Source organism: Pseudorca crassidens, chromosome 3, assembly GCF_039906515.1.
Source record: "Pseudorca crassidens isolate mPseCra1 chromosome 3, mPseCra1.hap1, whole genome shotgun sequence".
Classification (NCBI taxonomy): domain Eukaryota; kingdom Metazoa; phylum Chordata; class Mammalia; order Artiodactyla; family Delphinidae; genus Pseudorca; species Pseudorca crassidens.
The window spans coordinates 51214776-51238930 of NC_090298.1; the positions used below are offsets into that span (position 1 = coordinate 51214776).

Below are 24155 nucleotides of genomic sequence, written 5' to 3' on the forward strand. Positions count from 1 at the left end.
GGCTACTAGAGCCAAGCAATCTGGGGCCCATCTTTCAGTGTCAGCCACAAAACCTGGGGTACCCCAGATGTGTTTACAAGCTCCTTCTAGGGAGATACTGGCAACTTGGTTTCATTATTGGAGTGAGCTAGAGAGAGAAGGTGGGAGGGATATCCACCAACTTCTCTGGTCTCTAGAGAGGATCACAGCTGCCCCTAGATGCCTACCAACTTAGAAGCCAGGCTCTCAAGTGGCAGCTTTTAAAGTATGTAGATAAACCCGTTTCAGGAAAAAACTGAGAGGCTGTTCTGCCTGCTTCATCTGCACTGAGCCCTGGTGGGATAGCCAGTTAAGAATTGCTTCTTTGTTTGCCACAGTTCTGTGGAACTTATGAATGGAAGCCCTTTAGCTATCAGAGTCAGGTGATCTGGGGACCCATACCCTGTTTGGCAGCCATAAAATCTGGGGTGCAGATGTGTTTACATGCTCCTTCCAAGTAAGTACTGATGACTTGTATCAGGCTGGACAGAGAAGGCAGGAGAGGTATCCCCTGGCTTCCCCAGTCTCTTGGGAGGATGCAGGCCAGACCCTAGAGCCATCTAAATTAGAAACCTGGCCCTGAGGCAGAAACTTTTAAAGTATGCAGATAAACTCTCAGGGAAAGACTGGTGTATGAGTGATTTTGCCTGATCCCTCTGCAGTGAGATAGCCATGGCAGTTCTAGTATGCCCATTAAGAATTGCTTCTTTGTTTGTTTGCTGTCATCTTGTGGTTCTCATGGACCCAAGCCCAGTTAGATTTCTGAGGTAGGTGTTTTGAAACTCCTTCTATTGAGTGTCTTATATGTTGGAATACTAGATATAGGGTCCAAATCCTTTGCTCCTCAGGGAGAACCTGGGAGTCGGGGGTTCATCCCCAATTATACAGCACTGTGTAAGGGGTGGGGGTTATGGCAAGAGTGTGCCTCAACCTTTCCTACCCAACTCACTGTGGCTACTTTTTCATTCATCTGATGTATACGATCACTCAGCTACTTTCCGGATCTCTTTCAGAGGGAATTTCTCCATATGTAGCTGTACATTCATTTTGTCTGTGGGAGTAGGAGAGCTCAGGAATCTCCCGTGTTGCCATTTTGGTTGACTACTACCTCACTGTCGTCTTCTAACTAATCAGGTTGCTCAGTATTTTAGTGTCAAGGAAAAGATTTTTAAAATAAGGTGGGATATATTTATATATTCAGCAAAAATAGATAAAAGTATTTTAAAAATAATTATCTTCTCAAAAGGCAGTTTGCTTGAAATAGTTTCAGTATAAAATGTCAAGCTAATGAGAGAATTTTACATTGTCTTACATTTTGAAATATCTGGAATTTAATGTACTGTCATAGGTATATAAACAGGAACTGGCTTTATGATCCAGATCCATCACTTATGATGTGACCCGTGGCAAACCAATAAACCATCAAAGCCTCAAGCCCTTTTTGTATTTTTAATTTGTAAACTGGAGAACATATCTATCCTGAAGGACTTACTGATAATTAAAATGATCCAGTACACTCTTTCACAACCTAAATGAGGCTCTTTGAAATATTTCCTGACAAGAGATACCTTTGTAATATGTTGGATATTAGGTTAAGAGCTCCAAACTAAATATACTGTAAAAAATTTACCACTGAACCTCAATTTTTAGCATGACAGTGTGTAACTACAAATAGACTCATTGATAAGATCTAGTTATTCTGAATTCCATGTTATTATAAATAAAGGAAAATAAGGGATTGTATTTTTTTACAGAAGAAAACCATTAAATCTTGTTACATGGAAAATATTCTTAATTTTGAGTGTAAATCATTACATTATAACATCTAATTGAACATACATTTTATATAATACTTTTTGTTTAAAATAAAACAGACAAAAATTAGGGATTATATTTATCTAAATCTTAGACAACCACTCACTCAAAATTAATATCACTAAATGATTATGTAATGGTTGTTTGCTTTTTAATACACAAATGGTTTTCTGGTGTTTGTTTATTACGTATTTATCCTGGCATCATAAATAAAATGTACCACATTTAGCCCAATTGTGGCCAATTAGAAATAGGATAATATAAACCCATAATTTATGTATAAAAATATAAATATAATTATCATAAATTACATACCTTAATGGCAAGTATTATAGTCCTCCAAAATTAAAGGGAAAAAAACCAAGTAAATCACATTTATTTTTTGTACTTAAATTGATAATTAAGTTAAGTTATAAAAATAAAAAAGATGTGGTACTGCCACAAGACATGTCTTGATAAATTTAAAAAGATTGAAATCATACAAAGTATCTTCTCAACCACAATGAAATAAGCTAGAAATCAATGAAGAAGGAAAATTAAAAAGTTCACAAATAAATAGGGATTAAATAACACACTTTAAACAAACAGTGGGTCAAATAAAGTGCAAAGGAAATTAGAGGATACCTCGTGATGGAGTGATATCACCATCATGATGGTGTGAGTTGTTCCTTTTTTATCTCCCCTTTAATTTAGAACTCTTTGGAGACCTGTTAGTGAGCAAAAATGCCTCTCTGCACAGCACATTAGGACACACATGAGATCCGTCCATCTGTACATCCGAAAGTGGGTGGATTGGACTTTGGAGAAGGCTACAAAGCCAAGGGGGATAGTGACAGCAGCAGCACCTGGAAGGATGACTTCTCTAATAAGAGGTGGAAAGAGAGAGTGGTGAGTGAAAGTCTGCTAGGCCACACAGGCTGCAGCTGGACAGAACACAGTGCTCTTTCTGAGGGACCTCCATGACTGGGAGAGGTCATAGAAGAGGGAAGAAGACACACAAAGAGAACTGAAGGAACACATTTCCTGCTGTCTGCCCCAGGATTTCAGTAAGAGGTCAACCCATAGACCTCTGAGACTCCTTAACTCTAAGATCTCCCTACTGGGCCATGGGCACACCCAAAGCCCCAGATACCAAGCCCATACCTCCCTACACTCTGCCACCCGCTTTTTTTCTTTTTAATGCCAGCATTTTTATGCACATGCTCCCAACTTTGGCAGCACATCAGCTCTGTAAGAGAAACTGAAAATTTGTGCTATAGTCCACCTTCTGGAAAACAAAGAAAGGTTTCTAATTGCCAATCTGTTTAACTCAAAGTAAACAAAACCTCCCAAAATAAGAAAGGTGGTGTTTACTACTTCAAATGTGATGACAGAGGCACATTCCATCAAACACTATGAAAAATCATGGTAATTTGGTATCTCAAAAAGAAAATGACAAATCTCCAGCAACTAAACTCAAAGATATTGAATTCTTTATCAGTTAGATTGCAATATTCCAAGTAGCTGTTATGAAGAAATTGAACAACCTGAAAGAAAACTCAGAAAAGCAAATTCATTGAATGCAGGAATAAAATTAACATACAGGAGGAGTATTTTACCAAAAAGATTGAAATTATTAAAAAAAAAAAAGAAACAGAAATTCTGGTGCTAAAGAACTCAATAAATGAGATGAAGAATGCATTAGAAAGTATTAAAAATAGAGCAGATCAGATGGAAGAGAGAATTAATTAGTGATCTGGAGGATAGGAATTTAGAAATGATTCCGGTAGAAGAGGAAGAGAACTAAGATTTCTAAAAAATGCAGAAACCCTACAAGAATTATAAGACTCCATTAGGAAAGCCAAAGTAATAATAATAGGTATGCCAGAAAAAGAAAGGGAGGAGGCACAGAGGGTTTATTTTAAAAAAATAAATAATAGCTGAGAACTTCCCAAGCCTGGGAAGTAATTAAACATACAAGTCCACAAACCTAACAGAACACTTCATTATCTCAATGCAAAAAGACCTTTTCCAAGACATTATAATGAAACTGTAAAACATCAATGATAAAGAATTTTAATGGCAGCCAGGGGGAAAAGGAAAGTAACCTACCAAGGAGCCCTCATTAGGCTATCAATCAGTGAATTTCTCAGCAGAAACTCAACAGGCCAGGAGAGAGTGGGATGAGATATTCAAAGTATTAAAATATACAATTTCCAGCCAAGGATACTCTATCTGGCAAAGTTGTCCTTCAGATATGAAGGAGTAATAAAGACTTTCCCAGACAAACAGAAGGTGAGGGAGTTTGCCACCACTTGACCTACCTTGCAAGAAACGTTAAAAGGAGTACTTCAAGCTGAAGTGCTAATTAGGGAAACATTAAAAAAAAAGTACACAAAACTGTGATAATTGTGATAGTCAGAATTAGAAAACTGTATGTTAGAATAGTATGTTAAGCACTTAATTCTAACGTAAAAGTTAAAGAGCGTTAAAATATGTATAGCTACTACAATTTGTTAATGAATTCACAGCACAAAAAGGTAATTTGTGACATCAAAAATACAAAAAGGGGAGGAGGAAAAAGGAAGAACATTTATAGCTGAAAAAAGATAAGTTGCTATCAGCAGTAAAAGGACAGTTTTATCTATGAGATATTTTATATAAGCCTCAGGGTAACCACAAAGGAGAAATGTGGAATAGAGACACAAAATGTAAAAAAGGGGGAGACTGAAAAACTGATCACTGAAAACCACCAATATACAAACATAAAGAGAAGCAGAAGGAAAAAGAAAATAATGGAGATACAAAATAACCAAAGTCAAAAGATAAAATGGCAGTATCAAGTGCTTGCATATCAATAATCACCCAAAATGTAAACGTGTTGAACTCACCAATCAAAAGGCACAGGTAGAAATACAATACCCAACTCTGTGCTGCCCACAAGAGACTCATTTCAGCTCTAACTACAGACATAGACTCTAAGTGAGGATGGAAGATGACATTCCAAGCAAGCAATAACGAAAATAAAGTGGGTGTAGCCATATTTATATCAGAAGTTGACTTCAAGCCAAAAATGGCAACAATAGACAAAGAATGTCGTTATATAATGATAAAGGGGTCAATACTCAAGAAGATACGACAGTCATAAATATATATATATGCTCCCAACACCTGAGCAGTGAAATATACTATGCAAATACTAACAGATCTTAAGAGAGAAATAGACAACAATACAATAATAATCCTTCAATAATCCTTCAGTACCCCACTATCGACAATGCATAGGTCATCCAGACAGAAAATCAACAAGGATATGTTGAAATGTAACCATACTTTAGAACAAGTAGAATATTATGTGTGTGTGTGTGTGTATATATATATATATATATATAAAACACATACACACACACACACACACATATATATATATATAAAATATTCCATCCAAATGGAGCAAAATATACATTTTTCTCAAGTACATACAGAATATGCTCCAGGTTAGATCATATGATAGGAAACAAAACAAATCTTAGCAAATTTAAGAAGACTGAAATCATACCAACTATCTTTTGTGATCACAACGGTATGAAACTAGAAATCAAGAGAAGATCTACGAATATGTGGAAACTGAACAATACATTCTGAACAACCAGTGGGTCAAGAAGAAATCAAAAGATAAATAAACTATTTTAAAACAAATGAAAATCCAATATAGACCTTGTGGGATACAGCAAAAGCAGTCTCAGAGGAAAGTTTATAGCAATAAATGCCTATATTAAGAAAGATCACAAATAAACAATCTAACTTTATACCTCAAGGAATTAGAAAAAGAATAAATTATGCCCAAAGTAAGCAGAAGAAGGAAGTAATAAAGATCAAAGCAGAAATAAATGAAATAGGGACCAGAAAAAGCAATAGGATCAACAAAACCAAGAGCTGGTTCTTCAAAATTGACAAAGTTGTAACTACATTTACCAAGAATAAAAAAGAGAGAAGACTCAAAATTCTAAGTGAAAGAGGAGATACTATAGTTGATTCTACAGAAATAATGGGATCATAAGAGATTACAAAACCTGGGAGAAATGCATACATTTCTACAAACACATGACCTTCCAAGCCTGAATCAGGGAGAAATACAGAATCTGAACAGACCAATAATGAATAAAGAAATGGAATCAGTAATCAAAAACCTCCCAACACAAAAAACCCTAGGACCAGACAGCTTCACTGGCAAATTCTACCAAACATTTAAAGAAGAATTAATACCAGTCCTCTTCAAACTCTTCTAAAATATCAGGGAGGAGGGAACAGATCCAAATTCATTTTACAAGGCCAGTATTACCCTGATACCAAAACCAGATAAGAGTACCATAAAAAATAAAAAGAATGCTATAGGCCAGTACCCCTGATGAATATAGATTCAAAAATTCTCAACAAAATAGTAGCAAACCAAATTCAACAACACATTAAAGGGATTATACATCAGGATCAGTGGAATTTATCTCTGGGATGCAAGAATGGCTCAACATATGCAATCAATAAATGGAATATATCACATTAACAAAATCAGAGATTAAAATCACATGATCATCTCATCTGATGAAATTTAACATCCATTCATGATTTTAAAAATCTCAACAAATTAGGTATGGAGGGAATGAACCAAAATAAGGGCCATTTATGACAGTCCCACATCTAACATTACACTCAATGGAGAAAATTGAAAGCTTTTCCTCTAAGATCAGAAACAAGACAAGGATGCCCACTCTCACCACTCCTATTCAGTATAGTACTGGAAGTCCTAGCTAGAGCAGTTAGACAAGACAAACAAATTAAAGGCATCCAAACTGGAAAGAAAGAAGTAAAATTGTTGCTATTTGCTGATACATGATTTCTAATATGATATTATATAGAGAAAATCCCAAAGAGTCAATCAAAAACTGTTGGAACTAATCAATTATTTCAGTAAAGTAGCAGGATACAAAATCAACATACAGAATTCAGTTGCATTCCTTCACGCTAATGATGAAACATCTGGAAAAGAAAGGAAGAACACTATCCCATTCACAACAGCATCAAAAACAAGAAAATACTTAGGAACAAATTTAAACAAGGAAATGAAAGATATATACTATGAAAACTATAAGACTTTGATTAAAGAAATTGAAGAAAGCTCAAAAAAATGGAAAGACATCCCATATTCATGGATTGGAAGAATTAATGGTGTTAAAATGTTCATACTACCCAATACCATCTACAGATTCAATGCAATACTCATCAAATACCAAAGGCACTCTTAACAGAAATAGAAGAAACAATCCTGAAATTTGTGTGAAACCACAAAAGACTCTGAGTAACCAAAGCAGTCTTGAGGAAAAATAAAGTTGGAGGTATCATGCTTCTGGATTTCCAACTATACTATAAAGCCATAGTAATTTTTTAAAAGTATGGTGTTAGCACAGAAATATACACATAGAACAATGGAATAGAGAGCCCAGAATCAAATCCTAGCATATACAGTAGACTAATATTCAGCAAGGGAGCCAAGAACACCCAGTGGGAAAAGGTGCTGGGAAAACTGGAGAAACACATGCAGAATAATGAATTTGGACCACTGTCTCAAACCACTCACAAATATTAACTCAAAATGAATCAAAGACTTAAACATAAGATCTGATACCATAAAAACTAGAAGAAAACATAAGAAGTTCCTCAACATTGGTCTAGGTAATGATTTTCTGATATGATGCCAAAAGCACAGACAGCAAAAGCAAACATCAACAGATGAAACAACATCAAACTTAAAAGCTTCTGCACAGCAAAAGAACAATTAACAAAATTAGATAACCTACAGAATGGGAGAAAAATTTTGCAAGCCAATTTTGCGAGGGGTTAAAATCCAAACTATATAAAGAACTCGTACAACTTAATAACAAAAAGATAAACAATCCAATTAAAAACTGCATGGAACTAAATAGACATTTTTCCAAAGAGGACATCAGAATAGCCAACAGGCACATGAAAAGATGCTTAACATCACTAATCATCATGGAAATGCAAATCAAAACTATGAGATATCACTTCATACCTGTTATATAGAATGACTATCCTCAAGAAGACAGAAGACAACAGATGCTTGTGAGGATACGATGAAAAGAGAACTTTTATACACTGTTGGTGGAAATGTAGATTTGTCCAACCACTATGGAAAACAATATGAAGCTTCCTCAAAACATTAAAAATCTACCATATGATCCAGCAATTCCACTTCTGGGTATATACCTAAAGGAAATGAAAACAGGATTTTGAAGATATATATGTACACCCATTTTTATTGCAGCATTATTCACAATAGTCAAGATATGGAAACCTAAATGTCCATCAATGGATGAATGGATAAAAAAGATGTGGTGTATAGATACAATGGAATTATACTCAGCCATGAAGAAAGGAAGATATCCTTCCATTTGTGACAACATGGATGGACCTTGAGGAAACTATGCCAACTGAGGTAAGTCAGACAGAAAAAGACCAAATACTGTATAATTTGACTTATATATGGACTCTAAAAAAGAAAAACTCATAAAAAACAGAGTAAAATGATGGTTACCAAGGGGTAGCGGGGATGTGGAGGAATAAGATTGAAGTTGTTTAAGGGTCCAAACTTGCAACAAGTAGTAAATAAGCCATAGAGATCTAATGCACAGCATAATTAATATAGACAACAATATTGTACTACAATCATCAGACTTGCTGAGAGACTAAAAATTATCTCAAACACTGAAAAAAGGGATAATTATGCAATGTGATAGATGTACTAAGTATTGCTGCAGTGGCAATCATATTAAAATGTATAAATGTATCAAATTGATACCTTAAATTTATATGATGTCATATGTCAAATATATCCATTTAAAAAACTGGAGAAAAAAATAAAATACATCAAGATGAATGAAAAATAACATACCAAAACTTATGAGATATAGCAAAAGCAGTGCTCAGAGGAAAATTTATAGCTATAAATGCCTATATTGAAAGAGAAAAAAATCCTCAAACCAATAACATAATTTTTACCTTGAGGAACTAGAAAAAGAGGAGCAATCTAAACCTAAAACTAGCAGAAGTAAGGAAATAATAAAGATTAAAATGGCAGTAAATGAAATACAGAATAGAAAAACAATGGAGAAAAATCAACAAAACCAAAAGTTGGTTCTTTTAAAATATCAAAAGAGTTGGCAACCCTTTAGCTAGACTGACAAAGAAAAAAAGAAGATGCAAATAAATGACTCAGAAGTAAAAGTAGAGGCTTCACTACCAACCTTACAGAAAAAAAAAAAGTATACGAGAATACTATGAGCAATTTTATGACAACAAATTAGATAACCTAGATAGAATGGACAAATTTCTAGGAACACGAATTATCTAAACTTCTTAAGAATAAATAGAAAATCTCAACACACTTGTAACAAATAAAGAACTTGAATCAGTAATCAAAAACCTCCCAAAAAGGCAGGGACCAAATGACATCACTGGTGAATTCTACCAAAATTTAAAGAAGTAACCCCAATCTTTGTTAAACTCTTGCAAGAAATTGAAGAGAAGGGAATACTTCCTAACTCATTCTATGAGGCCAGCATTGCCCCAATATTAAAGCCATATAAAGACATCACAAAAAAAGATTACAGACCAATGTCCCTTGTAAATGTAGATGCAAAATCCTCCAAAAATTACTAGGAAACTGAGTGTACAGTATGACCAAGTGGTATTTATTCCAAGTATGCTAGGGTGGTCTAACATAAGAAAATCAATATTTTGATTAATATACCATATATTATATACCATATTATACCATATTAATAGAATGCATAAAGGCATTTGACAAAATCAAGCACCGTTTTTACAAAAAATTCAGAATACTAGGAATAGAAAGGAACTTCCTCAACATGACAACGGGCATTTATTAAAAAAACTCACAGGTAACATCAAACTCAGTGTGAAAGACTGAAAACTTTCCCCCTAAGATTAAGAACAAGACAAGGATGCCTGCTTTAACCACTGCTGTTCAACACTGTTCTAGAAATTCTAGCCAGAACAGTTAGATAAGAACAAGAAATAAAAGGAATCCAAATTGGAAAGGTAGAAGTAAACTTACATATAGAAAATCCCAAAGAATCTAAAAGAAAGCTACTAGAACTAATAAAATATCCAGCAAAGTTTCAGGTTACAGCATCAACACACAGCACTCAGTTGTGTTCACCAACAGAGAACAATCTGAAAAGGATATTAAGAAAGCAGTTTCATTTACAACAGCATCTAAAAGAATAAATAACTAGGAAAAAATTTAACCAAGGATGGTTACTTGTATACTGAGAACTATAAAACATAACTGAGAGAAATTAAAGAAGATCTGAATAAATGGAAAGATATCCTGTGTCCATGGATTAGAAGACTTAATATTGTTAACATATCAGTACTAGCTACAGCTATCAGTAGATTCAATGCAATACCTATCAAAATTACTATAGCCCATTTTTGTAGAAATGGAAAACCTGGTCCTTAATATCAAGGGGCCCTGAGTAAACAAAAAATATCTTGAAAAAGAAGCACAGTGTTGTAGACTCACACTTTCTATTTCAAAACAATACAGGAATGAAAACAGTATGATACTAGCAAAAGGATATGGAATAGAAATGGAATAGTAACTCTAGAAATAAACCCATATGTCTATGGCCACTTGATTTTTGGAAAGGGTGCTAAGGCCATTCAATGGGGGAAAGAATAGTCTCTTCAACAGATAATGCTAGGACAACTGGATTTCCACATGCACAAGAATAAAATTGGACCCCCTACATCATACTTTGTACAAAAATTAACTCAGAATGGATCAATGGCCTAAGTATAAAACATAAAACTCTTAAAAGAAAATATAGGGGTAAATCTTCGTGACCAAACAGATTCTTAGCTATGACACCAAAAGCATAAGCAAATAAATAAATTGAATTTCATCAAAATTAAAAACTTTGTGCATCAAAAGGAAATTATCAAGAAGGTAAAAATACAACCCACATAATGGGAGAAAATGTTTGCAAATTATATCTGATAATGGTTTAATACCCAGAATATATAAAGAACTCAAGAAGGCAAACAACCCAGTTAAAAAATGGGCAATGGACTTCAATAGACATTCTTCCAAAGAATATATACAAATAGCCAATAAACACATGAAAAGATACACAACGCCATTAGTTATTAGGAGAATTAATGCAAATCAAAACCACAATGAGATTCACACCTACTATAATGACTATAATTTTTAAAAACACAAAATAAATGTTGGCAAGGATGTGGAGAAATTGGAACCCTTGTGCATTGCTAGCAGGGATGCAAAATGATATATTGCACTGGAAAAAAAAAAGTCTGGAGTTTTCTCAAAATGCTAAACATAGAATCACCATTGTGACATAACAATTCTCTTGTGTATATACCCAAAGGAATTGAAAACGAGGACTTAAACAGATACTTGTATGCCAGTGTTCAATGCAGCATTATTCACTATAGCCAACAGATGGAAACAACCCAATTATCTAGGAACAAATTAATGAATTTTAAAAATATGGTATATACATACAATGGAATATTATTCAGCCATAAAAACGAATGAAGTTTTGATACATCTTGCAGTATCAGTGAACCTTGAAAACATTATGTTAAGTGAAATAAGCCAAACAAAAAAGGATGAATACTGCATGATCCCACTTCTATGAGATATCTTAGAACAGGCAAATTCATAGAGACAGAAAGTAGGTTAGAGGTTGCCAGGAGCAAAGGAGAGCTGGGAATTGGGGAATTATTGCTTAATGTCTACAGAGTATCTCTTTGTGGTAATGAAAAATTTTTTGGAAATAAATAGTGGCAGTGGTTGCTTAACTTTGTGAATGTAATTAATGCCACTGAACTGTGTAGTAAAAATGCCAAATTTCATGTTATTTGTGTTCTATCACAAAAAAATACTTAAAAAAAAAAAACACATGGTTCTGGGACTTCCCTGGTGGTGCAGTGGTTAAGACTCTGTGCTCCCAATGCAGGGGGCCCGGGTTCGATCCCTGGACAAGGAATTAGATCCCACATGCATGCCGCAACTAAGAGTTCACATGCCTCAACTAAGGAGCTGGCAAGCCATAACTAAGGAGTCCACCTGCTGCAACTAAGGAGCTGGTGAGCTGCAACTAAGGAGCCCACCTGCCACAACTAAGACCCGGCGCAACCAAATAAATAAACTAATTAAAAAAAACAACACACACACATGGTTCTCACTTCTTACCTGGTTACAGAAACAAAACATTTAAGAATTATATAATTTAGCCCAATAACTTAAAAAACAATATTGAAATGTCAGTAGGTGTTATAGAATATGTTGCAACCTGCAATATATTTTAGTTTATTCAATATAAAAAGTTAATTTTGTAGGATTAATAAATATATTTGACCCTGCAATCCTAAAGATATAGAAGATAAAGATAAAACTTTACATCCATTTTGCATTAACTTTTCATGTCTATTAACAGAATAACTCTATACCTGCTTGTGACTAAAAATATCACTCCACCTCTACTAAGGCTTATTTATATCAATCAAATTTTGACACAGCAGAATTCTTATGTAACATGAAGAATATAGAGCAATAAAAGACCTGCTTTAACCTTTTGTCTGTCCCATCACACACGAAGAATAGGACATATCCCCTTTTTATACTGATTTCAGGGCTCTCTGAGTTAACCTCTAAAGTTTTTTTTCATAAGAACTACAAAATGTACCTCAAATATATTCATAATAATATTCAATATATTCTGAACATATAGTTGAGAAGCTTGATTTGGGACATTTTCAAAAATATGCTAATATATTCATTCTACTCTCTGAAGTCTATCCTTATATACATACATTCATCCATCCATTCAATAAACACACTTAGTACCCACTATAAGCACTGTGCAAGTTGCTAAAATTACAAAAATGAATGAGATAATTGTTGACAGTCTTTCTGTCTCTGAAAGAATCTTCAAAATATAGAGCCTACTTTATGGTCTTTGATGGTGAATATAAATTTGAACCATATTCTGGGGAGAAAAGGTCATGCCTTGTTTTCTAGAATATGAGAGAAATCCTTATGAGGTAAAATTGTTTTTACAAAATAGAATTTATGAAGAAGCAGAAGTACCTGTATGAGATTCTGGAATGCTGGTTCTTCTTTATATTCTTCCTAAATATGATAGTGACTTGGAGATTTTCTTCACAGTTCTTTCTCACTCTTTGATTTCACACAATGAATTTCTCCAAGAGCTTTATCTTCTTTTTTTTTTCATGTGGGGAAACAAGTCAGTTTCAACTTTTGTGATTATCATCCTTTTCTTTAATAGTTTTAAAAGTCACTTCATTATTTTCAGTCAGAATTAGTTTTTCCCTTAACTTCTAGGTGTTCTGCTCCACATCATCCTAAGCTTTAGGACCGAGGATGACAGAGCAGCCTCTGTCTGGTACACTGCTGGTTGTGGAGGAGGAAAAGAGACAGCTGCAGCATGTCAAACTGATAAATGCTCTACCCAGAAGCAACACACAGCATTTTCTTTGGACAGTCGTTTTCGTTTGTCAAGTCTGGTGGCCATGCCTGAGGGGCAGGGAAGTGCAAACAAACCAGGTACCCAGGAGAACAGAATATTTGTGTAAAGCCCTAAATGTACCACAGCCATGAAAATTTTAGTCCAATTTGTTTAAAAACTTGAATAGAACGGATAATGCTATATAAAAATTACCAAAAAGGACTCAAGAATAACTAGAAAACATTAATATACCAACAACTATTAAAGAAATTGATTGGTGTTTAAAAACCTACACCCACACCTGAAACGACTACAGGCCCAAGTGGTTTTATAGGTTAGATTTAGTCAAGCCATCAAGAATTCTAGTTTTATGCAAACCATTTCAGAGAATAAAAAGAGAGCACAAGATTGCCAATGTCAGAACAAAGGCAGTCAGTGCCTCTTGCTTGCAAGATATGCAGACACACAGAGATCCATAGAGAATTGTCACCTAACTGCCAACATGTTTTATGAAGACAATAAAATCATGATATACAAACCAGGCAAAAATCGCATAAAACAAAATTATAGACCAATCTTCCTTACAAACATAGGCATAAAAATGCCACATAAAATATATAAAGTTGAATTCATCAATGTGTAAAAAACGATTATCATGAACACACAGAATTTATCCTGGGTATGAAGGAATGATAAAACATTGGAAAATCTATCACTTTAATTCATCACTTTAACAGATTTTTTAAAAATTATTCAACATTTTAAAGAATCTATTTGAATTCATCACATTAACAGATTAAAGAAAACCATATGAACATCTTGATATAGAGAAACTATTTTGACTTGACCAAATAATAAGTATGTTTAATATTGGCACAAGAATCCAAATCTTCTGATTCCTTGAGGAGTATGATTTTCACTGCACTACACTTTTTTTCCTAATAGTTTATGGCAAAAAAAGAGTATGTGTCTTTATTGTGTCCTTTACTTTAAAATAGCGTAATTAAAATCTACTAGTAATATTGGCTATTCTTTAAACCATGTGTTGATTACAAACTAATTATTATCAGGTTATCACTAATAATAAGTTGTGCTTAAGTCTGTGAAAAAGTGAATTCCTGGTACAGAAGCTTCTCACTCACTCCATTAACTCCAATCCAAATCACTTTTTGGAATGAAGTGGTTGTATGTATTAAAATATATACATTGACTTATTACAATGGTTTTAAGTGTACTGTCTCCTAGGCCATGCACTTTAAATGGGGGCAAAACCTGGTTCTTGGGGCACCAAAAAAATCTTAGATATTACAGTCATTTGAGGCTCTCAAGAGCTCAACGCTACCTGAACAAATTTTATTCCTTATTTTTAATTTCTCTCATTCAGGAGAAATTTGGTTTAATTTGATTTACTGATTAGAATATTTAATTTGAGATATATTTAAATTTAACATTTTTTTTCTCCTTACAGGAGTGATAATGAAAAAAAAAAAGATTGAGAAACTATTCTATACTATGAGTTTCTTAAGACAGGAACCGTGTCTTAAAATATCTTTAAATCCTCAGCCTCTAAGAGATAGTACATATACTCTTCCTAAATTTTTAATCAATTCCATATTTTCAGTATCTGGTGTTCTGACAGTCTATTTAAGGTTAACTGCTTTAGAGAAATCAACTCATACTTGAAGGAAACAGTTTCTCAGCATTTGTTTGAACAAACAATGGTAAGCATATTGATTTTTTCAGAAAAGGTAGGCATAATATGAAGAACAAGAACTGACAAGAAAAGCAGCTTCTTCCTCATATTCGAAGTAGCAGTAACGATAGTAATAAAAATATAAGAATCTAAAATTTATTGAAACTTTACTATCAGCCAGGAATGTGCTTTATATGTATTAATTCATCTAATCCTTATATTAGCCCAATGAATTAGGTACTTTCATTGCCATCATTTTACAGTGGAATCTGCAGTTAATCTCTGTGATTAGTATTCTGGCAATTTTTCTAATTTCATAATCAATATAATATTTACTAAGTAACTGTCAGTGAGGTCATTTTCTTTTAGTCTGATTTTGATTTAGAAATTCCAATCCTCTCATTCAATTTACAGCTTTGGAAATTCCAAAATTATTACAAACACCTATTCACTCCTTCCCCACTTAAAAAAAATTTTTTTAAGAGATTAACCAAGTAATGATCATTATCCACCTTACCTATAAAAACACCATTGCATAAGCCGTCTGGGTCAGCATCACCTTCTGATGTTCAGAGCTAGAAATTTTGTAGTTCGGTGTCTCCCTGCACTGCCTTCTTTTTCCCTCATTCCACCAATAAAGGAAATTACCATTAATGAGGACACTTCCAGAGTGAAAGGGGCACTATTAGTAATTATACCAAGACATAAGAGTAACTGAGACTGTCCTGGGGAAACCAGCATGTTTGATCACCATACTCATAATTCTACATCTTTTGTGCCTTGTCTACTCTCAGTTCTACTGTTTTCTACAGCTATGCCATTAATACAGTTATTCTTTGACCCAAACAACTGAAAGTTTTGAATCTGAAGAATCTAAGGCCTCTAAATATTCCTTTTGGACAGAAAAATCACATATTTTAAAATACAGTAGTAATGGTAATAATTTCCAGTAACAATGTTACCTGTTTTCCAGCCTATATTTGTGAAAGGTTTTTGAAAAGGTATATAAACTACTTTGGGAACACTTGTGTTTATGTATTAGAATAATTTTTGAATGTGAGAAAAACTCTTCCCACTTACCCTCTTTCCTACACAAACAGAAAGTCCCCTTTCCTTTTAAGATACAGAGTACAGTTTAGAGAACAGCAGTTAGATAGTCGTAAATAGCTGTTAGGATTGAAATCCCCTAAATATGCTCTCCAAAATAGAATGCCTACAGGCTGGTGCGAGACAGTCCCTTGGAATGTGGGAAAATAACATTAAAATTTCTGTTATGATTATTGAAACAGAAGAAAAGTTAAACTTTACTAATACTTAGTGAGGACTGACATTGGCATCCTTACTTACATGTTATGATGGTATGTAATGTTAGCCGAGGAAAACTGTAAGTTTGACAATATGAATAGCTGACTTCATTAGTTGGTTAGTTTTGCAGGTGTTGCAATGTTTTGAAGTTTAATATGACCAGTTAAATGGATTTTAGATATTATCTAGTTTTAGCTAAACTACCAGCACAAGGTGCACAGAAACTTAAACAGAATCCTATAAAGAAATCAGATTGATGATAATACTGATAAGGCAAACAAAAAAATAGAAGAGCTGACACATCATTCTAGTATAAGCTTTTTGTAAGCTATAAAAATTATTTTAAAAAATAAAATATGATAGAAAGTCAGCCAAAAACATTAGAAATTATTAAAAACCTACTTGAAATATGTCTATAAAATTTATTGTAAAATATCACTTAACATTTATCTCATCCTTCTTAATTTCATGTTTTTAATCTACATAAGTAAATGTAATTTACAAATAAACACTGAAAACTATAAAATATCAATGAAATAAATTGAAGATGACACAACTAAATGAAAAGCTATTCCATGTTCATTGATTAAAAGAATTAATGTAGGGGTAGGGAAGTAGGAGGTGCAAACTATTAGGTATAAAATAAGGTACAAGGATATATTGTACAACTTGGAGAATATGGCCAATATCTTTTAACAACTATAAATGGAGTATAAACTTTAAAAACTGTAAATCACTACATTGTACACCTGTAACTTTTATAATTATATAACTGTATGGCAACTATAGTTCAATAAAAAAATAAAATTTAAAAAAGAATATTGTTAAGATGTCTGTACTACTCAAAGCAAAATAAAGATTCAACACAATTCCTATCAAAATACCAACAGCAGTTTTCACAGAAACAGAAAAAACAATTCTAAAATTGGTATGGAACCACAAAAGATTCCAAATAGAGCAACCTTGAGAAAGAACAGAGTGGGAGGTATCACTTCCTGATTTCAAATTATATTGCAAAGCTATAGTAATCAGAATGGTGTGGTATTGGCATAAAAACAGACTCATAAACCAGTGGAACACCATGGAAAGCCCAGAAGTAAACCCACACATACACAATCAACTACTTTTCAATAAGGGTGCCAGGAATACACAATGGGGAAAGGATACTCTCTTCAATAAATGGTATTGGGAAAACTGGATTGCCGTATGCAAAAGAGTGAAACTGGACCTCTGTGTTACACTATACACGAAAATCTACTCAAAATAGATTAAAGAGTTAAATGTAAGATTTGAAACCATAAAACTTTACAAGAAAACATACAGGATAAGCTCCTTGACAATGGCCTTGGCAATTTGTTTGGGTGTTTTGTTTTGTTTTGTTTTGGATGTGACCACAAAAGCTCAGGCAATAAAAGGAAAAATAAACAAATGGACTACATCAAACTAAAACGCTTCAGCATGGCAAAGGAAACAAAATCAAAAGGCAACCTATGGATTTTGAGAAAATATATACGAACCATAAATCTGATAAAAGACACTGGACATTTGCTAATAAAGTAGACAGCAGGAACTGTCGCAACAACAAAAAAGATAATTATGTGAGGAGATGGATATATTAATTAGCTTGACTATAGTAATCATTTCACTATATTATATATCAAATCATCCTGCTTTACACCTTAAAGATATACATTTTCTATTTTAAAATAGAAAATAAAACATATGTAAACAATAATTTAGGATTATTCTTGATCAAAGAAATTTTACTTTAACCATACTAATACTCAGGTGAATGCAGCCTTTCTGTCAAAATAAGTAGCCTGATCTAGAGCATAATATTTAACATTACTTTCGTTATTGTTACATAACGAGTTATTAAAATAGATGAACCAGAATCTGCTTCAAGCTTGAGCCTCACGGAGCCTTTACCACCAGAGTTACTAGCAAGTACTAGAATATATCTTTTCTGCTCAGTTTATTGTATTGTCCCCACTCACCAACACTAATAAGCACAGAAATACATTAGTAGGCAGTAGATAACTACAAAGCAAAGGTTAATAATCACGTTATTCATCTTAAAAAATATATAATTTTGAAGGTCTCTAAAAACAAAATTCAGTGTTGGTCAGCCAACAAAAACAGGTTGCCACTGAGTATACCAAACTGTAAATAATTAGCATATAAGTATCACAAAATAAAAAGAACAGCATTTCACAATGAGATGTAATATTTCTCAGAAATGTCATATTCATTTAGTCATAAATGGACTATTGCTTACTTTCAGTATTTACTTTTTATATAATCTCCTTAAGTAGGTCCATGCTTGGAAACATAAGAATAGCTCAATTTCTTCAAAGGAGTATCATTTTGTCTGTCCAGTTTATTCGGTGTTAAAACATAAGACATTTTTCCTATAGAATTTTGCACAAATGACTTAGTGAAATTCTCAAGGTATAAGATAGAAGGTTAAGTTGGTGATCAAAATTAACAAACATTAATTGTGAGGGTTGTAAAAATAAAACGTGAAGTTTTAATTTAGAAAATGCTCTCATGGGAAAATAATTTACATTTGAACCTCACAATTTTTTTTCATTTGCTATTTTTTAATTTTATATTGGAGTAGAGTTGATTAAAATGTTGTGTTACTTTCAGGTGTACAGTAAAGTGATTCAGTTATACATATACATGTATGTATTCTTTTTCTAATTCTTTTCCCATTTAGGTTATTACAGATATTGAGCAGAGTTGCCTGTGCTATACAGCACGTCCTTGTTGGTTATCTGTTTTAAATATAGCAGTGTGTACATGTCAATCCCAAACTCCCAATCTATCCCTCCCCCCACCTTCCCCCATGGTAACCATAAGTTCCTTCTCTAAGTCTGTGACTTTGTTTCTGTTTTGTAAATAAGTTCATTTGTATCATTTTTTTTTTTAGATTCAGCATGTAAACAATATCATATGATATTTGTCTTTCTATGTCTGACTTACTTCTCTTAGTATGATAATCTCCAAGTCAGCCCATGTTGCTACAAATGGCAATATTTCATTTTCTTTAATGGCTGAGTAATATTCCATTGTATATATGTACTACATGTTCTTTATCCAGTCACCTGTAAATGGACATTTAGGTTTATTCCATGCCTTGGCTATGGTAATTAGTGCTCCAATGAACATTGGGCTGAATGTATCCTTTTGAACCATGTTTTTCTCCAGATATATGCCCAGGAGTGGGATTGCAAGATAATATGGTAGCTCTATTTTTACTTTCTTAAGGAACCTCCATACTGTTCTCCACAGTGTCTCTACCAATTCATTCCCACCAACAGTGCATAGGGTTCCCTTTTCTCCACACCCTCTCCAACATTTATTGCTTGTAGACTTTTTGATGATGGCCATTCTGACTTTTATGAGGTGATATCTCACTAGTTTTGACTTGAATTTCTCTACTAAGCAATGTTGAACATCTTGTACCTCTTGATCATGTGCCTCTTGGCCATCTGTATGTCTTCTTTGGAGAAATGTCTATTTAGGTCTTCTGCCCATTTTTTGATTAGGTTGTTCTTAAAATTTGTATGGAAACACAAAAGACCTCGAATAGCCAAAGCAATCTTGAGAAAGAAGAACAGAGCTGGAGGAATCAGGCTCTCTGACTTCAGACTACACTACAAAGTTACAGTCAGCAAAAGAGTATGGTAGGGGCTTCCCTGGTGGTGCAGTGGTTAAGAATCCACCTGCCAATGCAGGGGACATGGGTTCGAGCCCTGGCCCGGGAAGATCCTACATGCCACGGAGCAACTAAGCCCATGCGCCACAACTAATGAGCCTGCACTCTAGAGCTCGCATGCCACAACTACTGAGCCCACGTGTCACAACTACTGAAGCCCACGTGCCTAGAGCCCAAGCTCCGCAACAAGAGAAGGCACTACAATGAGAAGCCCGCACACTGCAACGAAGAGTAGCCCCCACTCGCTGCAACCAGAGAAAGCCTGTGCACAGCAACGAAGACCCGATGCAGCCAAAAATAATAAAAATAAAAAATAAATAAATTTTAAAAACAAAAAACCAGTATGGTACTGGCACAAAAATAGAAATATAGATCAATGGAACAGGATAGAAATCCCAAAAATAAACCCACACACCTGTGGTCAATTAACCTACGACAAAGGAGGCAAGACCATACAATGGAGAAAAGACAGTCTCTTCAATAAATGGTGCTGGGAAAACTGGACAGCTACATGTAAAAAAAAAATGAAATTAGAACATTCTTTAACACCATACACAAAATTAATCCATTTTGATTTTAAGACCTAAATGTAAGACCAGATACTATGAAACTCTTAGAGGAAAACATAGGCAGAACACTCTGACATAAATCGCAGCAATGTCTTTTTCTATCCATCTCCTAGAGTAATGGAAATCAACAAAAATAAACAAATGGGACCTAATTAAACTCAAAAGCTTTTGCCCATCAAAGGAAACCATAAACAAAATGAAAAGACAACCCACAGAATGAGAGAAAATATTTGCAAATCATGCAACTGACAAGGGATTGATCAAAACTTACCAACAGCTCATGTGGCTCAATATCAAAAAATGAGCCTCACAAATTTTTGAATTAAGTCATCAGATGATATAGATGAGAAATCTGAGACCCAAGGAGATAAATTACCTTGCCCCAAATGACAGATCAAAAATAGTCTCCTAAAATATTTGCAAATGATATGACCAATAAGGAGTTCATATCCAAAATACATAAAGAACTTATACAACTCAATATCAAAAAAAAAAAACGAATTAAGGGCTTCCCTGGTGGCGCAGTGGTTGAGAGTCCACCTGCCAATGCAGGGGACGCGGGTTTGTGCCCCGGTCCGGGAAGATCCCACATGCCGTGGAGCAGCTGGGCCTGTGAGCCATGGCCACTGAGCCTGCACATCTGGAGCCTGTGCTACGCAACAGGAGAGGCCACAACGGTGAGAGGCCCGTGTACCACAAAAAAAAATAATAATAATAATAATAATTAAAAAATGAGCAAATGACCTGAACAGTCATTTTTCCAAAGAATACCTATAGATGACCAACAGGAACAGGAAAAGATGCCCAACATCACTAATCATCAGAGAAATGCAAATGAGTATCACCTTACACCTGTAGAATGGCTACCATCAAAAACACCACAAATAACAAATTTGGAGAAAAGGGTACCCTAGTACATTGTTGGTAGCAACGTAAATTGGTGCAGCCACAATGGAAAACAGTATGAAGGTTCCTCAAAAAACTAAAAATAGAACTACCATATGGTCCAGCAATTCCATTCCTGAGTATATATCCAAAGAAAACAAAAACAGTAATTCAAAAAGATATATGCACCCCAATGTTCATAGCAACATTGTTTACAATAGCCAGGATATGGAATCAGTGTAAGCGTCCATCAACAGATGAATGGATAAAGATGTGATACATATACACACACACACACACACACAGAATGCAATATTACTCAGCCATAAATAAAAGCATGAAATTTTGCCACTTGCAACAACATGGATGGACCTGGAGGATATTATGCTTAGTGAAATGAGTGAGACAGAGAAATACAAATACTGTATATTATCATTTATATGTGGAATCTAAAAAATAAAGTGAATGAATATATCATAACAGAAACAAACTCACAGATATAGAGAACAAACTAGAGGTTCCCAGTGGGGAGAGGCAAGGGAGGAGGGGTAAGAAGAGGTAGGGGATTAAGAGGTACAAACTACTATGTATTAAAATAAACAAGCTACAAGGATATATTGTATAGCACAGGAAATATAGCCAATATTTTATAATAACTTTAAATGGAGTATAATCTATAAAAATATTGTTATGTTATATACTTGAAACTAATATTGTAAATCAACTATACTCCAGTTTTTAAAAAAAGGATCGTTTCCTGACTCCATATTCCATGCTCTTTGCTAATTTTACTGTCCCCCCTTAAAACCCTTAACTGGAAAAAAAAAAAAAAGACTTCTGATAGTTGCTTATCATTAAAATAAAAAAAAAAACTGTCAGGAATACAATATATCACTCAATGAAATCAAGATATGCTCTGGTCGTGATACTTCTGTTCATAATGCAGCTTCCTTTCTGAGAACTTAAACTGAATTTAATGAGCTTTAAATAATATGTTCATGTATCTTCTAGGTTTCCACAGACGTGCAGCTCCAGTTACAAGAAGGCAGTTTCCACATGGTGCACATAGGATGGATTATTTGCACTTTGAGGATGATAGCCGTGGATGGTGGTTTGACATGGATATGGTGATCATCTATATTTATTCAGTGAACTGGGTCATTGGATTCATTGTTTTCTGCTTTCTTTGCTATTTTTTCTTTCCATTTTAGGAATTTTCATACCTTACTATGGTTGAACAATTACAAATGATGTAGATAACAATTACTTAAACATTTTTTTAAATGTGCTTTGAAGTTTTTATAATGTTTCATTATATAAATTGTTGGTGTTTATAGAAAATCTGAGAATGGACTTATTTATGAATGTTTTTCATGTAACAAACTCAACTTTATTCAAGAGCTAATCTGTCTAGCACTTAGCAACAACACACTGTTAATTTCATAGTTCTTCTTGGTTTGGGATTTGTGGCTCTAATTTTACAATGTCACTTTTACATTTATCTTGATTTTAAAGACTGAGGTTTTCCCTCCACTTAAAAATAGTAAAAAATGTAAAATTAAATGATAATCTGAGTAGATATTATCATTAATGATAATATATTTAGTCAATCATCACTTATCCTCAGGCAAGTTATATACATTAAAGATAAACCATATCCTCTGGGAACTAATCTAGCAGGGTATATTCAGTTTTGGTTTCCAATTATCTCTATGTATGTCCTTTTGTCCCTTTCTGTTACCAAGATAGCTGACTATCCTTTTTTTTAGAGGCCTAATAATAGCGTTAGTGCAACATTTTAAACTATTACAAGAACAGAATATTAAACACAAAAAAGCAAAAAAAAAAAAAACAAAGTTGAGATTAATTCCCACCAGTAGATACTTAGAAAAATATATTAACACTTTTCCAATTGCAGGATTATTCACCTGAGGAAATTAAAAATTTACTGACAGACACTCAGTAGCCTAAAAGAACAATGCATGTCCAAAATGTAGTTAATTTAGTGATTCTTTTAACTTGGACATTGTCAAATATATTGTAAATGTGCAATAAAGAGTGGCTTTTAAATTTTTTCATTGTCATTAACTAATTTAATGTCTGGAAAAAAGAATTGTTAGAAATAGGCTTTTGGGTTTATAGAAAGAAAACCTGATATTTATTTTTATTTATTATTACAGTAATCCCTGGAATTAGTTTTCCCTTATTGATTTTTTTTTTTTAAAAAGATCTGAATGATCCCAGTATAAGAAAGAATTTGGGTAGGTATTCCAATGTTAAAAGTGAGAAACCTAAAGCACAGAGAAGTAAGCTTATTTATTTCAGTCACTTAGGTGGTCTTTGTGTAACCTAGAACAAAAAGTTCTTTTGGTTTTTTTTTTTTTAACATCTTTTTGGAGTATAATTGCTTTACAATGTTGTGTTAGTTGCTGCTGTATAACAAAAGTGAATCAGCTATATGTATACATATATCTCCATATCTCCTCCCTCTTGCATCTCCCTCCCACCCGCCCTATCCCACCCCTCTAGGTGGTCACAAAGCACGGAGCTGCTCTCCCTGTGCTATGGGG

At 33.9% G+C, this 24155-nt stretch overlaps 1 protein-coding gene across 5 annotated transcripts in view; it reads left to right on the forward strand.

The window, feature by feature from the left end:
• Window positions 1–23659, forward strand: part of RNF180 (ring finger protein 180) — a 283728-nt gene extending 260069 nt beyond the window's left edge. For 4 of the 5 annotated variants that reach the window (XM_067730797.1, XM_067730795.1, XM_067730796.1 and 1 more), the window contains 2 exons: window positions 13286–13507; window positions 22597–23659. In XM_067730797.1, the coding sequence (XP_067586898.1) occupies window positions 13286–13507; window positions 22597–22796 (422 nt within the window). In that variant the 3' untranslated portion in view covers window positions 22797–23659. The remainder of the gene's footprint in view (window positions 1–13285; window positions 13508–22596) is intronic. The other variant, XM_067730799.1, reaches the window with a different exon arrangement.
• Window positions 23660–24155: the final 496 nt, after the last annotated feature.